Consider the following 17,534-nt stretch of genomic DNA (forward strand, 5'->3'; position numbering starts at 1 on the left):
ATACACAAAAACGAATGAAATGCAGTTAAGTCCCAACAGTTGTGTGAGAGTTAAACATGAGCTTCTGGGGAAGGTATTTCCAAGTTGGCTCAAAGTTTTCAAGCAACTGCTAACACATAATGGTAATTCAGAGAAGGCAACTTTTGCACTTAATGATCCAGACACAACCGCCTCAAAAACTGTGCTAGAAATTAAACCTGTGCTCATAGTGCAGCCTGCTCTGAACTCTGCTTTGCTGACATATGGCCTCAGCATGCTTCCTGTCACTTTGAATCCTTGCAAGCACAGATGCGGGCTGTGCAGTGAAGCAGGTTGTCTCTGTTCCCCGCTGCACTCAGAACAGCTGCATTACAGCTGCATACAGCATTTACTACAGGAGGAGAGGAAATAGCCAAATGCTTTTGAGAATGGGACTGGGTCCCCGTCCTTTACAGGAAGGATGCCAGGCTACTTGTGGTAAACTTTGCAACCACAGAAAACAGAAAATTTGCTAGCAGTAAGTGAATATAAGCTTAGCCAAGAAATAAGGAAATAGGGAATTCAACAGTTGGCAAGCATTAAAATCTTTTCTTTCAGCATTTAACAGAAGACCTAAGAGACTTAACTGGAATTCTTCAAGGAAAGTATGAATCACACTGCTTTAAAACAACAACAACAACAAAAATCAACTTGCTATTTCCTGGCTTCATGGGGAAAAATCAAATATTCAGGTTTCTTTTTAATCCACTGATATGTTAGGGCATAATGGGGGGGGGGGAAAGGATAACAGTTCAGGAATAACAATTGTCATTCCCACAGATCCCTGTGTTGTAGCTGCTGACATGAGAGAGTGAAGCCACCGAGTTCAGCTCCATAGCACAGTGACCCACCAGTTCATGTCCGGCAGGGATACAGCTCAGATCATCTCTGTTCCTACCAGAGTTAGCTCAGAACCTAATCAGCCTTCCATAAAAATCAAGAGATGCTAGTGAATTTTATAAATGGCAAACAGAATTCAAAAGACAAATGTGTTGCTATGCAGTGCAGCAAAGATGTCATTGCTGACATGTCATCAACATGGTTCCTTTTTCCCCATTGCAAATGTGCAGCATAGATGATGGAACGGCTAATGCAGCAGTAGATGCAAGAAGCTTTTCGCTTCTAGGTTTATGTTCCTGTTCATAGGACGTGTTTTCTTGATAAAGAAAATAATCTCACATATGTGAAGTTTCAGAAGTTCATCTGCTCAGCACACTTAGCAAAAATATTCTAATGTCACTCAAATCTGGAAACTGAGATCCTTTTCTCTTTAAAAACTGTCCCCCATATATGATAGCAAAAACTCTGTCCTCCATTCTCTTCCCTGGCCTATTAACAGTAATGCCATGAAGGCCTCTGAATTAATTCTTCATGCATCTTAAAGAAAAAAAAAGCAGTTCCTCCTTGTGGTATATTCACTAACAAGTTCAGGCCCACTGAAATCAACAGTTATTTCACTCAAAAACTAAGCTGTGAATACACTAAAAAACCATTGGAATTTCACAGAGGGGGTTTTATGTAATTTTATACATAGATTTTATTAATTCTTCAATCATTTTTAAATGTGCCCAGAAATTGAATGAATAAAGGGTTCAAAAGGACCATTCATTTTGTACAGACTTTCAGGAAACTATTCTGACATTTTTCTCAACAAATGGAAATACTATTCATGACCTGAGGGCTCTCTTTAAGGATCATAAATAGAACATTTCCTATTTGAATGGAACTAGAATTCCTAATAACGTAACGATGTTTTATACCTTCCCTCTTTCAATACCCATCTTTGAATCATGTCTGAAAAGCAACAATGTAATCCTTACAAATGCAGAACACCTTTCCTCCATTTAAAAGGAAGGATGAATAGAAATTGATGCTTTACCTCTGGCTTTTGTCACTACTATTCCTTTGCAGTTTCAGTCCCTCACATCTCTACTGTAAGTTATACTGATAGAAGTTCTGGCAACAACATATTCAGCAATAAAAAATATTTTAAAATCATGAATTATTTTAAAATGTTAACACAAAATGAATTTTTATTATATGCTTTCTAAACTAGAAAATCAATTACACCTTAGAATTTTAAAAATAAATTAAAACTTGCTTTTAAAAAAGCCTTATTACACTATACTTACACTTGACTTTGTTCAGGCATTGTGCATTTGAAAATCACAAAGAAGCTCATTTCCTAGGATTGCAGTAATATGCAGCTAAGAGAGGAAAACTTCCTTGTTAAATTGCATAGTCCAGTATAAACTCCTGGCTAATAATGAAAAAGCAATTCTTGAGAGGCAATTCTGCATTTAATGTGCACTAGCATATTCACTTAAAATCTATTAAAATGTAAAATATTGAAAACCTGAAACACAGATTCCAGTACTCTCACATTAAGTTCAATCCAGACTAAATTTCATGTGGACATATCTGTAAACCTCCAGTGCAAACCAGCTCTCACAATGCTGCCCAGCTAAATCCACTGTCAGGGCCCATCACATCCCTGGGCACCTGAAAGCTTTGGTACACGCAGCATTCAGCTTTGCATATGTTTTCTCCTCTCTCAGGACAACTCTGTGTCTGGGAATCATTAATTACCTTCAGATTTGTCTGAAGTTGGAGCTCTGGCTCATTCTTTCATTCCCAGTTCCATATTGTCACCCAGGAGGGTGTTGTGCCACTGCTCAGGGAGAGCTCCAGCCTGCCCAGCACTTGTCCCAGCCAGGAGGACAATTCACAGAGCACAAGAGCAGCACCACTCCTTCACAGACATCAAAGTGTTTTGTTTTCTAACAGGGAATGAGTCATTCTCACGCCTGTTTAAGTTCAATTAAACATCTTTAGGGGAAATGTATGATTAAACACAAAATCAACACTGTATCCAAGGACCGTTGATGGACACCACATATTTGTTCAGGCTTCCGGGCCTCTTTTAATGTTTAATTCTGCCTTGATGACCATTTTGTGTCTAGAACCTGAATTACTGACAAATTAGCTGGAATCTTCCCTCACTTTTCATATCCTTCCAGGTTTCTGCAGTCACCAGAAGCAATGTCTTCCCTGTCATACTCTGTAAACCAAGTAATATTTGCTGGCCATCATGGCCTTGGATTCTGAGAAAAATTCTGTCCTGTACATGATTATGGTCAATTATCCTGAGGAACTTTTGGAACCCCTTTCAAAATGCTCTCATTACTTTTTGTGACTCTGTTTTGCTCAGCTTCCCAAACCCACTTTGAGATACAACTTGGGAGTCAGTGCTGCTCCCAAAGGCCTTTCAAGAACTCTCCTGGCATGCCAGCATGTTACATATTTAGTTTATGACGAAATTAGTAGACATAGTTCATTAAAACACATTCAGTACTGTAGCACTATGTACACAGATCTCACTGAACTCCAGAGGAGATAAAACTAAGTTCCTGACAGAACTGCACCCTATAAAACAATTCATCAAAACATCCACCACGACTCACAGAGTGACTGTGAGAGATCTGAGTATCTTTTAAAAAATCTCTGCTGAATCTCCCCCTGGCAAGCTCAAACAACAGCACAGACCTGCTCTTGGCATTTGTGCAGGATGGAAATTTGTAAGATTGCTGCTTGAAGGCTTTTTCACATTAATATGTAGATTCCAAAGAGCAAGTTCAGCTAGGAATTTAAAGCAGAAGTAAAAGTGCAGATTTAATAGGAAGAAGTTCTTTCCAGTTCATGGAAACATATTCCTCCTCTTACTGGAGTAAATTCAGAGGGGGAAAAAAACCCTTCAAAACCCAAACCACAAGCCAGTCCTTTGCCAGCCTGGATAATCTTTCAGTTCTACAGTGCTTGGTGTTGTGAGGCGTCCTACCCATCAGCAACCTTAAGGCACTTCTAACTCCACTGTTTCAGGGCAGTTTAATCAGTCATCAAACACTTTTGTTTCAAGCAGCATTCTAAGGTGCAAGAGTTTCTTCAAGCAACAGAGATGGTGCCTTAGCTGCACAGTGAAATGCATGTTTTCAGAACACATCATTCCTTCCACAACAGCTCCTCAGCTGACTGAGAATCCTGGCAGCCCCCACTCATCCTGGAGCCAGATACGGCTTCTCACGACATCTTGTGGCAGCAGGACCAGCTGACAGGGCATTTTTTTAAAAAAAGTAATTTAGGACGTGAAACAACGGTATTGCAGAAAATCAAACACTACACAAAAAGCACCAACTTACAATCAATTAATTTGAACAGAGTAGCAACAATTTTCAAAACAGAAAATTCCCCATAAAAATAAAGACACAAAGCATAAAATAATAGGAGTATTATTTTAAAGTAATAAAGTCAGAAAATTAAATCTAATGCACTTTGAAGTGTATATGAGCTACGGATGTACAACTATAATAATACAAGTATGTATTATTAACACTTCACATATTCTTACCTATTCTAACTAGAAAATTGGAATTTTATTTGCACTTTGTTGCTTCCAGAAAGAGATTGGCAGAGAAGGGAAAAGCTTCATTGTCCAGAAACACAAGGACAAGCTGACTCAATTAGGCTAAATTATTCTAATATTTATCTTGCATGCAACTAGACAAACAGCAAAATAGCAAATCTTATTTCCCATTTGTTTTCAAATTATGTTTTGAGAAAAAAATGTCTTTTAATTATACCTGAAAAAAACCAAAAATTGTGGTTCAACACTATTCTACTGAAAATACATCAGTCCTAGAAAAATTAATAGATGGCCCACCTTGAAAAGGAAATCAGAGGTAGCTCTAATTAAAGACATTAAACACAACAAAATTATTTAATGTATAGTCTTATTTTCACAAACATCCTCAAGGCACACAAGAAGGCACACACAGTCATTAACTGAGTAAACCTTAATTCACACTCTTTTTTTATGGAAGGAATTTCACTTTCTCTCTATCCACCTTGATGCCTGAAATCCTGACAGCCCTCCATAAGGCTTCTGGAACACTGGCAGTTTTTCCTGTCAGGGCAGAAACAACTGGCTTTGCCTAGACTTAGCTGGAGGATAACAGAATAAAATACTAACAGGTTTTATGTAGTCAGAGATGAGCCCTAGAGAACAAATTCTGTGAGGAATATTCAAGCAGCACTGCAACTCTCACTGAACAGTCATGCGAAGGCTTTCAGAAGCATTTGTGGTAGCACCCTCAAAACAACAAAATCCTACACCAGGATTAACTCATATTTCTCCTTCAGATGTGAAAAAAAATAACAGTCTACATTTCACTCAGGTCATGCACACTGAGATTACTGCATCTTGTATCTTCCTCCACTTGTTTATCTTCCTCATCCTCACCTGTTACTATGTTGGGGAGCACATTAGAGTTAGCAAAGACAGCCCTGTCAGCACCAGAATTGAGGACACCAGGCACCTCATCCACCACAGGCTTGTCACACACAGCATCAGCAGCCTATGAATCAGGCTAAAAAATTCTTTTGAAAGATTAGAAGATTTTTTAAAAGGGCACTTTCCCACAGAGTTACTCAGAAGCAACAGTCATTTAAGTCTGCAAAGTCCCTGAAGGACTACTGTGACCCCGGAGAAACAAACCAGACATTTTAAGCTCTGCCTAACCTCTTGTCAAGCTGCAGACATTTACTTTGTGTGCAATACGGAACTTCAATTTATAACCTGCTAGAGACTGAAAAAGAAAATGTTGGCCCAAGATTCGCTGGTACCATTACACAAACTACAATTTACGTGAGATTGTGAAGCATGAATTGGGCATCTGAAGCATGGATGGAGTGAAGCCCTCCTCCAATACCATGGGTGTGCTTTGGCAAGATCTGAAGAGGTTGCTGGGAGCAGGGAGAGAAGTTACCACAGACACTGCATATCGCAATATCCAGTGGAAAAGGTAACTAAGCTGTGGCTAAATAAACAGCCACGGGCTACAAACCCACAAATCCTGACCTCCATTTGCCTCCACTCTGAGAAATTGTCTACAGACTTCTCTTTGATGAAAATCAAAGGTTTTTGGTCCTTTCTACAACCAAATCAAGGCAAAATCTCCGCAGCACAAGCGCAGCCCCGCGCCGCTGCCAGCAGCAGCCCCCGTGGCGGCGACAGAGTCACCACCTGAGAGCACCAGGGACACCTCACCTGTGCTGCCCCTCGGGGGCTGCACACCCAAACTTCATCCTCCTGCTGAAGGAAACATTCGCCTCACGTCTGAATTCAACAGCTGCTCCGAGCTGCAAAGAGTTTGGCTTCTTATTTGTCTTTTTTTCTTTTTTTTTATTTTGTAAAGAACCCAAATAGACACTCAAATGGCCTTCAGGTGGAAGCTAAAATAACCTTGGAGAATAATAAACATTACCTCAGTGAAGTAAAGCACATCTTTGTCTCAGAAAGCAGACAGGGCAGTGGCGGGAAGGTCATCCTCAAAAACTGTGGAAGCCTGACACAAGAACTGATCTCTCCTGCTTTCAGAAAGGAGTTTCTCAAGGTCAGCAAACTTTCTTCTCATATAACTCTGTTGTCTACCGGCAGAGGTGCAGTATACTTCCTATCTTTGTGCAGTTACACAGTCTTAATGTACAAATACTATTGTTTAATGGCTTCAAAAACACGTTTAGAAGCCCAGGACACTTCTCTTCATCATCTCCCCAATTTTCTGATACACCACCTACAGTGGGAAGGCGCTAGACTTACCTGAAAATACTTAATGCACTCAGCCAGGAGCAGGAACTCACGAGTCCCAAGAAAAATGCACACCCTAATTTGTCTTCATTTATATGCTCTGACATAAGAAACAACCTGTGCTTTAGAAACCCAAATAGACAAGAGTTTTTGAGCAGGCCAGTCCCTGTGGACTGCATTCCTTTGACTAGGATTGTCTTTCTTCTAGAGATGAAACCATGTACAAACCATGTCAATTTTAGTAGTTCTTATCAATTTTTTCCTTCATAAGAAGCTTAATCTGACAAGATGTGGAAGATGAGATGCTGGATATTAGCTTAAATAGTTGAAGTATTTTTTTTTTTGGAATTGTCTGTGTAGATAGGACCATTAACACCAACAGTTGTTGTGCCTGCACCAACCTGAGCAGGTACTTGTCTGCTGCATGAGGCAGTGAAGTAACCTAACACAGAGACCAGCTTGGAATGAGCCTGCAGGGAGACATTGCTAACAGGATTATTGTGTCAGTCATTGAAAACAAATGTCTCTAATGCTTTTACAGTCCACTGATTTTACCCTGTAATACCAAGACTCAAATGCTGTAAATACAAATCTTATTTGCAGCCATTGCTGCCTAAGACAGGCATGTAAATCACCCCAGGAGCCTGCACCAGTGTGAGGGAGAGACTGAAGCTGTCACTGCTTTAATTTCTACCAGCCTCCCTTCCATCTAGGCATATCTAAGTTTCCACTCATATTCTTACCTGCTAGTATTTTTTATGGATACAATTCTATAAAATAGCTAATTATGATGAACAAGTACTTAGAAATGCTCACAGAGCTTGAACTTCCATGAAAGTGTTTATAATTGTAATGAAGTAGCTTGTCCATCCAAGAAGCATGGGAGATTCTATCCTTCCACAACCACCTAATTACAATGAACCAGCATGTCAGAAAGTTGAAGAAGTCCCAAGAGAACTTTCAAAATCTTGACTCAGTTCCTTTCATTAAGCACTAGGTTCAGCATACCCAGATCAAATTTCAATTAGGGAAGGCAACAATCAAACGACGTTCTATTTCATCTATACGAACTTTTGAGATTCTAAGAGTTCACATGACATATCATGTGTCTTTAAATCCCATTTTGATTGGTATATCTCAAAACAGAAAATCTCACTTTAAAACATACTCTTTCCAGACCCATAAGCAGCAAAGAACAGTGATTGTTGTGACAGACAATCTTATTACCATCTCCACCTCATTTGAGAATGACTTTTTGAGAAGTACTGGCAGCACTTACAATAAAAAATTATTTTAAACCTCATTTTTATAAGGAACTTTACCTTGAAAATTACTTCTTACATACCAAAGACTTCCACATTTATTTCACTATCAATAAACAATTTCTGTCCCGTAATCCAAAGAAATTCAAACCAAAATGAAGAGCATTAACCAAACACCTTCCAGAATACAGGTAAAAACAGAACCCGACCGAAAATCCAGTCAAAGGGAAAGAATATTCATTCTTTCCATCTTAAAAGAGACTAAAACAAAGGATGTGACCAACAGTCTGAATAGTCTGAAAAGCTCCTTTGGTTCACTGTTAAAAAAAAAGTAACAAACCATTTTAATGTTGCAGCTTTATTTAAAAGTGACTTTAGAGTTTTTGGTAACATATGCTATACAAAATTGATACAATGAAAAATAAACTTCAGTAGTGTTCCAGAGCAGATTACAGGCTGTAAACTCATTATCAAATGTACTATATTGGAAAAGGTAACTTTGTTCAAAGTTTATCTGCAGACCAGCACCAAGTGATCCCAAAAGTCTAGTTTTACCCTACCAAAAAACCCCAAACTCACACTTCCTAAGTAAGGAGTTGTTCAATCTCACTTGTCTTCCAACTTACAGTAACAGTTGTGATTAACTGTATGCAAGAAACACATTAAAATCTCCTACAATACCTTCGGTGAGTAAAGATCAACTTTTGTACACCTTTGAAAGTTTATAAGGAGTCATGGACAACAAGGTATTTGTATAAAACTTTAGGAATTGCCATTTATATGGAACCCATAAGTCCATGAAAAAAATCCAAAGCCCTGTAACAGTTCTTTTTAAACTATTTTGTTTCAGCAAGTCAATTTCATTGATCTTGGGATGACATTTTTAAACCTATGTCTGCAGTATATCAGAATTCCAACACATCAACAAAGAGTATGAATAGGACCCAGCAGGGAAATAGAAAAACCGAAACACAAGAAGCTACGCAATCCTTTTAACATTCTTATCACATGCTCAGTCGAAAGCAAGGGTCCTCCCAAAACTCTTTTGTTTCTATTTTTAAGCTGTCTGAAACCAAGTTTCTCAAATAGAAAAGCTATTTTGGGAAGAAACTTTCTCATTATAAACCCAGTTCCTCAAACATCCCATTTTGGGGGTAACTTGGCTTCATGCAACCCTTACAGGCACAGGGAAGGTACTGTCCTCAAATATTAAGACTATAGAGAGCTATCAGATGGGGCAAAATACTAATACTCAAACTGTGAAATAATTGTACTCTAATTCTTGTATTTGGTCTTCTCTGTCATGCAATCACAATTATACTTTGTAGAAGACAGCAGAGGTCTGTTTCCTGCTCTCTGCTCAGCTGTTTCAGATTCCTGAACTCAGTCTGGTTTGTTTTATTATGGCTGTTCATGTAAATGTTCTAGGAACAGCACCAGTAAAAAAGGATGCTAAACCAGTAACCCCAGAATATCTGCAACTTAAAAGTCTTCCCGAGAAATTGAAAAATTTCCCTAGAAATTCCACTTTCTTTTTAGGCTCTTTATATTTTGCTTTCATCTGCGAAACATCCACCAACCATCCTTTAACACTGCTCTCCACCCTGTGATACCAATGTAAACAAAACCCAGTCAAATAATCAAGTTTTGCCAGAGAAAAAAAAAAGCACCATAATGTTACATCTTTGCTCCTTTCAGTAAGTTATAGCAGCATTTCCAGACCAAAGCCTCAGCATTCTAACACTTAGAGCCTTGCTCCCAGGTCCTCTGCAATGCTTTGGATACTGGTATTAAAACAGAGGAGGTATTGAACATAGGATGTGCTCACAGGAATCTGGATAGGACTTTCTGTGAATGGTGCGCAACAGACCTATTTTGTGCCTGGGGACATTTACAATGCAAATTTGGTTCTCTTGTGAAGCTGAGGAGTCACTGGCACTGAACAGTTTTGCCATAGCCACCTCGTCCAGCATCATAGTCCTGCCGATACTCATCTCGAACCTAATGAAGGAGAGAGAAAGGAAAGTCCAGAAAAAACCAAGGAAAAACAATTTCTCAAAAATTGTTACACCATTAGAATACAGTCACACTGACTGTTACACCATTAGGATACAGTCATACCAACATCACAACACGTAAGTGGCTACATGGAGCTGACTGACCAAACAGAAGGTGAAGTGCATCATACAGAAGCCTAGAACTGCATAAACCAACTTCCTCTTTCATCGTGTCCGGGGACTCTCAATCAACACAGCCCAGGCAAGGATGGCCAGCCTTGGACATTGACAGTATGAGCCACTACCACCTGCTCCACCTGGGGTAGGCCAACTGCTGTCCTGTGTGTTCCTGACAGCCCCCCTTACATTTTCTGGGCTTACTTAAAAGCGTTACACCCCCCAGGCAGCCAAGAGTTGTTTCTGCAAATACTTTTAGTGAAATTTATGAAAGAGTTATTTCTTCCTAGTGGATTATACTACCATTGATCAGATGTCTTCCAGTGTTATCTTAGACAATGACTCTTAAACGGCTATTTCTGAAATTGTTCTGCATTCGTTTTTCAAAAATCAAGAAGTCTGGCAAAGTCACCATTCCCTTAAAACCCCAGGCTGTACAACAACCTACCTGCCCCCCTGATCTTCCACGGCCATACTGCCTACCCTCCTTAAATCCTGCATCCCAGTCTGTCCTTATGATCCTGTCATCAAGTCTGGTCCCGTTGATGTATCGCATTGCATTTTCAGCATCTCCTCTGGCATAATACCTTAGGAATAGGTTAATGAAAAAATGGACTTCGATTTTCACTACATGGAAAAAAGAACAATATCAAATGAACTACAAAACCAAGTCTTTGGTTGAACCACTTTTATGAAGCTACACCAGCTAAGAAAAGTGCTAGTGAAAGGGACTAACATGCAGCAATTCAAGCATTAAAAATACATGTATTGGATTAAGTTTGTCAATCATGCCGACATTTTACAGAAGCTCTGTTGCTAAAGAGTAGGAAGCCCCAGGCATGCTCTGCTCATGCTGCAAACTTTCACCATTCTAGTGAGTTCACTGGAAGCAGTAACAGAATGATCCTCAGAAACATGCAAGACAACGAAGTCACAGGACAGCGATGAAAGATACCAACAGAAACTTTACACGTGTGCTTGTACGATAAGAAAAACATTTTTACCTCGGCACGGAGAATATGAATTTACTGCAGAGATCAATCACCTAAGAGATGCCTGGGTTAAAGCATCAAAGTGAAAGCAAGCTGCTAACCCCGCTCGACATGCAGTGTATGCTCGAATCACAGAATCATGGTTGGAAAAGACCTGCAAGATCATCGAGTCCAACCGTGAGCACAGCATTATTCTCTCTCGCCAGGGTCTCCCACAGTCGCTTTAGCAAACGATTAATTTTATCCCCGGAGACCTCCCCGGTGACTCAGGGTCTGCAGTGCAGAGCAGTTCACCCGCACCCGGACCGCTCCTGCCGCCCTGCACAAGGATACTCCACGAAGCAGAAGCCGCAGGCCGTTTTCTTCACTTTGTCCAGCCCCATGATGACCTTCTTAATATCGCCGCTTTTGCCGAAGAGCTCGTGGATCTGCTCCTCCGTGGTGTAGAAGGAGAGGTTCCCCACGTACAGCGTGCAGCTCTTCCTCAGGAGCCGTTCCTGGTCGTACCGCGTCCCCTGGGCCGCAAGGACACAGCATTACCGCAGGGCCCAGCCCGGCCGGACCGCGCGGAGCCCGCCCCCGGCCGCGGCTCACCCGGAAATGCTGGTCCCGGTACTGGCTGAGTTCGGCGTAGGAGTCGCTGCGTAGGATGCTCAGCGTCCCGCTGGAGCTCATGGCGGCGCTCCCCGGCCCGGCCCGGCCCGGCCCGGCCGAGGCCAACCCAACCCAGCACGGGACACACCGACACGGCCCCGGCCGCCCCTCGGCGCCTTCCCGCGCCCCGCGCACGCACCAGCGGCCGCCGGGCGCCTAGCCAATAGCGAGGCCGTGCGCGCCTCGCGCGAGCGCGGCGGGGCGGGGCGTGCGGCGCCTCTCGCGAGAGCCGCGGGGCGCTCCGCCTGTGGGGGCGCTCGGGCACCTGTTCTCGCGAGAGCGGCGGCCATGGCGCTGCTGCGGGCGCTGCTGCTGCTGCTCTCCAGCCCGCGACTCGTGCAGCGGCTCTCGGAGTCGCGGCCCATCCGCGCCGCCGCCCGGGTCACCGCCACCGCCCTCACCCGCGGCCAGCGCGACCTGGCCCCGCGCCTGCTTCGCCTGCGCGACGCCTTCCTCGCCGAGCTCAAGGACGGAGCCCGCGCACGGGGGTGGCCGTGGCCGCGCGGGCCGGGCCGCGGCGGCCGCCCCGGATCAACGCCGTGATCGCCGCTTCGAGCGGGAGGGCAGCTGCGGACGGAGCAGGGGAAGAGACGGGGACCGCCGCCGCTTCCCTGCGCCGAGCGCACAGAGCGCGTCGGAACCGGCGGGTGAAGGGCCGCGGCAGCTGCTCCGGACCCCCGGCGGTGCCTGGGCTGTGGATGGCGAACTGCGGACTGGACGGTGCGTTCCACATCGCATGGCCTGGAGCGGCTCCTCGGGAAAGCATGAACACGGGAAGCGGCGTCTCATCCGTTTCGTGGATTTCCATTTCGAAGACAGTATACACGTTCCACGGTTCTCAGGAACAGTCAGACTCACTTTATAATCACGCACAATACTGTGAAGGTTGTCATTTTAAGTGCTTGATAAGGAACTTGAAATAAAACCACGATTCTCACGGGAGTACCTGTAACAATGTAATGTCTGTGTATACAGGAGTAATACTCTATGTTTGATACAGTCTTGTTACAAAAACGGTTTTAAGTATTGATGATGATGGACATCTTACAGGAATGTAAAAGAGATTAAGTAGCTATCCTAAAAGCATACCTCAAGTCTGTTGTAGCAATAAGGGTTTAGAGGGGAAAAAGTGACCAACAGAGCCACCCTACATATAAATGGAAATACAGATACCAGGTGGAAAAGGATGCATCCATCACGTGTAATGCATTGGGCAGGTTTGCTTAAGATGCTGTATCTGATGACATCTGTGACACTAGAGCAGTCAACCTTCCTTCAGAGCATGTTTCACTGTCTGATCCAGCTGAGTAGAGGCTCAGTTAACTGGGGAGGGTCAGTTCCATTCCTTGTATGAAGAAGATGAAAAGAACTATTCCAGGTGAGAAGGACCTTGTACTTTGTCTGAGATAGTTTCCGGCATTGCTGGTAAAATTAAACCTCCAGCAACAAAGACAGGTGTGCATGGATGGAGAAACGGCATGTACAGGTCAAAGGTCTGGCTGGCAAGACAAAAGCAGTCTATTGTTAATCTCAGCTGGTATTTGTAGTCCAGGTACAGACTGTAGCTGCAGTTCAGTCACTTGCTGGCTCTCTGCAGGTTATTCGTGCAGTGGTAGACAAGCCATCATCCCATGGGAATTGTGCTCCATTACAACCCCAAGAATTTCAAGATGTACCCTTCTCAGACTGCCAGAATTCCTAAGTTCTACGATAATAATGGTCAAGATTTAAGTTGAGAGAGTTGAAAATGGGAAGCAGGACGTGGAGTACCAACTGTGGCACACAGTTGTGTCATCCCGGTGTAAGAGAGCAAAAAGAAAATTAACTTGGAAAATACATTTGCTGCCACAATGCTTTCACAACTAGTTACACAACTTTGTGAGTCAGCAGTACAAACAGACAGGTCCCTCCTCTCCCCTTGCCTTCCCCCAAACACACACCTTTAATTCACAGGCAGGCCAGCAGTGAGGAATGAAGGATGTGGGATGAACATACAGGGAACACAAGACAAAATGGTTTACAAGAGACCAAGAGCTATATTCCCTAAACATATAGGTCATACCTATAGCTTGGAAAATACAGGCAAATCATTCACACATTCCTTTTTCCTAGATTCTCCTTAGAGCCTGGCATCAACCTGTATTATTCCTGTCACTGTTGAAGACCTGGCTCTTAAGACCTTATATAAGGTTGTGTGGGTGAAGAACTGCCAGAAGTATTACCACCTTTGTGAGCAGAAATAATTCAAGTGTCAGATTTGTTTCAGAGAGGCTTGATCTACAATGCACGTGCCACATCAGTATCCAGAAGTTCCTGTAGGCAAAACCAAAGATTGTAGGTCATACTGTGCTATTGAGCATATACATCATTGTCAGCTGAAGCCCAGTCGTTGGTGTCCAGTTTAAAAAGAGACTGCTCTCCAGTGGAATGCCAGGATAGGAGCTGTCATTCCCACTGTGCTGATTTAATAGGGAGCAGTTAGTGCATGGGGAGGGGATGCAGATGATGCAGCTCCTCCCTCGAGGCTGCCTTCCCTCCACGGCAGCACAACCGGGGGATCTCTGGGCTGAGCCCCTTCAGAGGTCTTTCTCCAGTGGAACAAAGGATCAAATCCCTCCCAGTTAGCCACTTTCTGTCTGTGCAGCTCCTTGAGATGAGCAGCAGGAGCGCGCAAGGGAAGCAGTGCCTGAGCCGCGGCCGCGGAACACCGCGCACGCTTAATGCCATCACAGTGCTGCCCTCCCGATATGGGGCGGTACGTGGGAAGCACGTTCACGAGGATGGAACTGTGGCAAGGAAGGCTAAACAAGCAAAGCTTGGATTTTAGGATTTAGCACAAGTACTTAGGCTGAAGCATCCTCCATGTTCTAATCAGATTCTGCCAGATCAGTGCTGGGGATTTTTCAAGACGGACCCACCCAAGGCAGTGGTACAATACTGTGACTGCAGACTGGTCTAAGGAATTTTTAAGAAAAGATTACTGAGAGACCGGCTTTTGTTTAACCCTGTAACCTCTCTCCAGCAGCTGAATTAATGCCTATTATCAGTAAACACCCCACAGTCCCCAAACCCTGTCAGAGATTCTAAGAGCTTTCAAAAATAAATCTCACATGGAAACAGCTAAGCTTCAATCACAGCTCTCTCATCAGGAAAATTACAAAAGTTCGTATGAAACACCGCAGGGCTGAGTAAGTCAAATTTTAAGCAGGTTCTATCCAGAACTGGCCACCTTAAAAGCATGAGGAATGGGAGTAGACATGGGAGAGCTCCCAGTGCCACTGCTGGTGCTGAAATGGGGGGTGTATGAAAGAGGAAGATCTTACACCACCATCAGCACCCAAATGAAGACTAAAACATTGTTCTCCTAAAATCTAAAGGCTCTGATGATCTCTGTTTAGCTCAAGGATGTAAAGTCCTAACTGACTCCTCCAATTTCCACTGGATAGGACAGGTATTTGTGGTGGGTCTTCCATTGATAAGTGAGGAAATATCAAAGTCTCATTCTTGAATGAGACATCACATTTTGTAATTGTGGCTCTGACTGTACCAGGGATTATAATAAAGATATGAGAGTCGCTGTAGGTAAAATTGCTTGCTCTCTGCTCTACTGTCTGGCAGAGGCTTTCTTCTCCAGCCCCAGCCATGTCAATGACTTCCACGTGCATGTCTGTCTTCTTGATATTGAGCAGAGACCTCGGAGGCATGTAAGTGTGCGCAAAGAGCAGAGTGTAATGCCGTGGATGGCTTGAGGACGCTGGAGAATGGATGAGCTGCTCCAAGTGAAACAAACAGGGAATGAGCCCTCCCTGGTGCAAGCACCCAAACAGAAGTGCTCCCAGAAGGTTGAACAGAACAATGAGGAGTTTCCATTTCATAGCTCTGTTTGGTGACGCGCTGAACAGGACCAACGGCAGGATGAGAGGGATGAGAAACCGAGGCTCCTGGTGACTGAACAGGGAGAGAAATGCCAGAGGAACAAAATAAAACAGCAGCAATGTTGGACTGCCCTCGGAATGCACCAACAGCCCAGGTGGCCTATGGTAACACCATCTGACCAGCATTAACTGATGGACATATTTCTTAAGCATTTTAAAGCCAGCACTGATGGCCAGAATATGTAAGATCCCAAATAGCATTACTCCATTGACTGTAAAATGTGTAACTCGTGGGTGAGTTCCATGCAGTGCAAGATTATGAGGATTAAGATTATAGCTGAGAAAATTGAAGGGGGTTACTACCATTTTGTCATGTAGTTGAACCATTGCATCAATTAGGCTGCTCTTGTTAGTGCTGTAGAGGTTGTCTAAGATCACGGAGGTAAAATAGAAGGTGTCAGCAGTTATGAAAACAGAAGCCGTAAAACATGCACATAGGATAAACTTCAAAAAGTGGTTTATGAGAGTTTTAATGCTCTTTTGAGAGTCAACAATTAAACCGGCCCAGTAGAGCAGGGGCATTAGAGCAAATGCCAGAAAGGTTGGCCTGTTGAAAAACCCAGCAGTTGTTATGACACCTATGAGAGAACTGTTTGTAGGCTCTGTTGAGCTTCCACTGGACTTTCTTGAAGAAACCAGTACCATGAGAAGAGCAAAGAGAAGTCCTTCAAGTGTGTTGGTAAACGTTCTTGTATAAAACACCAGCGTGACATAGGATCCAGCAAGAAGTACCAGTGCTTTCCATGGATCTGCTCCCCAGAAAGGGGCCAACTGATAAACACTATAGTCGAGTATGAAAGAAAAGATTGTAAAGAGCAGGCGAGGAGATACAAGGAGAGTGTAGCTGTTGATGCAACTTGAACATATGTCCCACTGCTGCAAAGACTTGATCGCCCAGTAAGTAATTCCTGATGTCATTAATGGGAAAACAACTGTTCTGCAAGGCGAGCTGGAAAGGAACTCCCATGGATAATAGACCTGTAGGTTTAAAATATCCCCTACAAAGGAAGAGAAAAACACATACATAGACAATATATTTTATTCAGTTATTCGGCATTAGGGATACTACTTTGTATAAGAGGTATCACAATACAGAACAGCTCCTAAACTTTTGAAACTGGTGTCAACCTTGGCATTTTTAGGAGCGTATCATTCATTTTTACAAAGCATCGAGAAGCCCGTCCCAGTAATGTGGTTCGAGGCGCCACTCGCTGCGGACAGCACAGAGCGGGAACACACCCACCCTCCTCCTGCCAGCCCCGCGGATCCGCTCCTGCCCGGCTCGCGGGACTCGCCGTGTGCCACAGCGGGATCCCTGGGGAACACCCGCCCGGCCGGCGATGCGGTGCCCGCGGCGCTTCGCGTCCCCTGGAGCCCGCGCGGGGCCAGCCCGTCCCGTGCGCACGCCTTACCTGCCATCACCTCGGGTGCCTGGAAGAACTCGTCCGGGTGCAGGTACCCGCTCTGCGGCAGGAGGCACCAGCCCGCCCGCAGCGCCGCCAGCAGCGCCCACAGCGCCCGCGCCACCATGGCGGCCCCGGCCCCTCACGCCGCGCCACCAGGGGGCGCGCGGCCCTCGGACCAGCGCCGCAGCGAGAGCCCGGCGCGCATGCGCAGCACCCCCCGCCCCGGGACCTTGAGGCTGGGCTCGAGCCCGGGACCAGCGAGCCGAGGCACGGCCCAACAGCCCCGTGAGAGCCGCAGCGTGCACGGAGCGCCGCGTCCCGTCCGTGCTTAAACACCTCCAGGGACGGTGACTCCACCGCCTCCCGGGCAATCCATTCCAGTGCCTAATCACCCTTTGTGTGAATTCCTGCTGATGTCCATCCTGAACTCCCCCTGGCACAGTTTGAGAG

At 44.3% G+C, this 17,534-nt stretch overlaps 3 protein-coding genes across 4 annotated transcripts; 1 reads left to right on the plus strand and 2 right to left on the minus strand.

Moving 5' to 3' along the window:
• Nucleotides 1-8,265: 8,265 nt before the first annotated feature.
• NCBP2 (nuclear cap binding protein subunit 2) lies at nt 8,266-11,834 on the minus strand. Of its 2 annotated transcripts, XM_040074393.1 has the most exons (4): nt 11,684-11,834; nt 11,423-11,604; nt 10,546-10,684; nt 8,266-9,924 (listed from the first exon to the last, which is right to left on the minus strand). In XM_040074393.1, the coding sequence occupies exons 1-4, from the start codon at nt 11,762-11,764 to the stop codon at nt 9,853-9,855; spliced, it is 474 nt and encodes a 157-aa protein (XP_039930327.1). In that variant the 5' UTR covers nt 11,765-11,834; the 3' UTR covers nt 8,266-9,852. The 2 variants fall into 2 exon arrangements, with proteins under 2 accessions (XP_039930327.1, XP_039930326.1); XM_040074392.1 differs by lacking the exon at nt 8,266-9,924 and having other exon boundaries at nt 9,933-10,684.
• Nucleotides 11,835-12,024: 190 nt separating this feature from the next.
• On the plus strand, nt 12,025-12,698 carry NCBP2AS2 (NCBP2 antisense 2 (head to head)). Its single transcript, XM_040074395.2, has one exon. The coding sequence runs from the start codon at nt 12,032-12,034 to the stop codon at nt 12,284-12,286; it is 255 nt and encodes an 84-aa protein (XP_039930329.2). The 5' UTR covers nt 12,025-12,031; the 3' UTR covers nt 12,287-12,698.
• PIGZ (phosphatidylinositol glycan anchor biosynthesis class Z) lies at nt 12,676-17,208 on the minus strand. Its single transcript, XM_040074390.2, has 2 exons — nt 17,091-17,208; nt 12,676-16,676 (listed from the first exon to the last, which is right to left on the minus strand). The coding sequence occupies exons 1-2, from the start codon at nt 17,206-17,208 to the stop codon at nt 15,115-15,117; spliced, it is 1,680 nt and encodes a 559-aa protein (XP_039930324.1). The 3' UTR covers nt 12,676-15,114.
• Nucleotides 17,209-17,534: the final 326 nt, after the last annotated feature.

This window comes from Hirundo rustica, chromosome 10 (genome assembly GCF_015227805.2).
Source record: "Hirundo rustica isolate bHirRus1 chromosome 10, bHirRus1.pri.v3, whole genome shotgun sequence".
Lineage (NCBI taxonomy): Eukaryota > Metazoa > Chordata > Aves > Passeriformes > Hirundinidae > Hirundo > Hirundo rustica.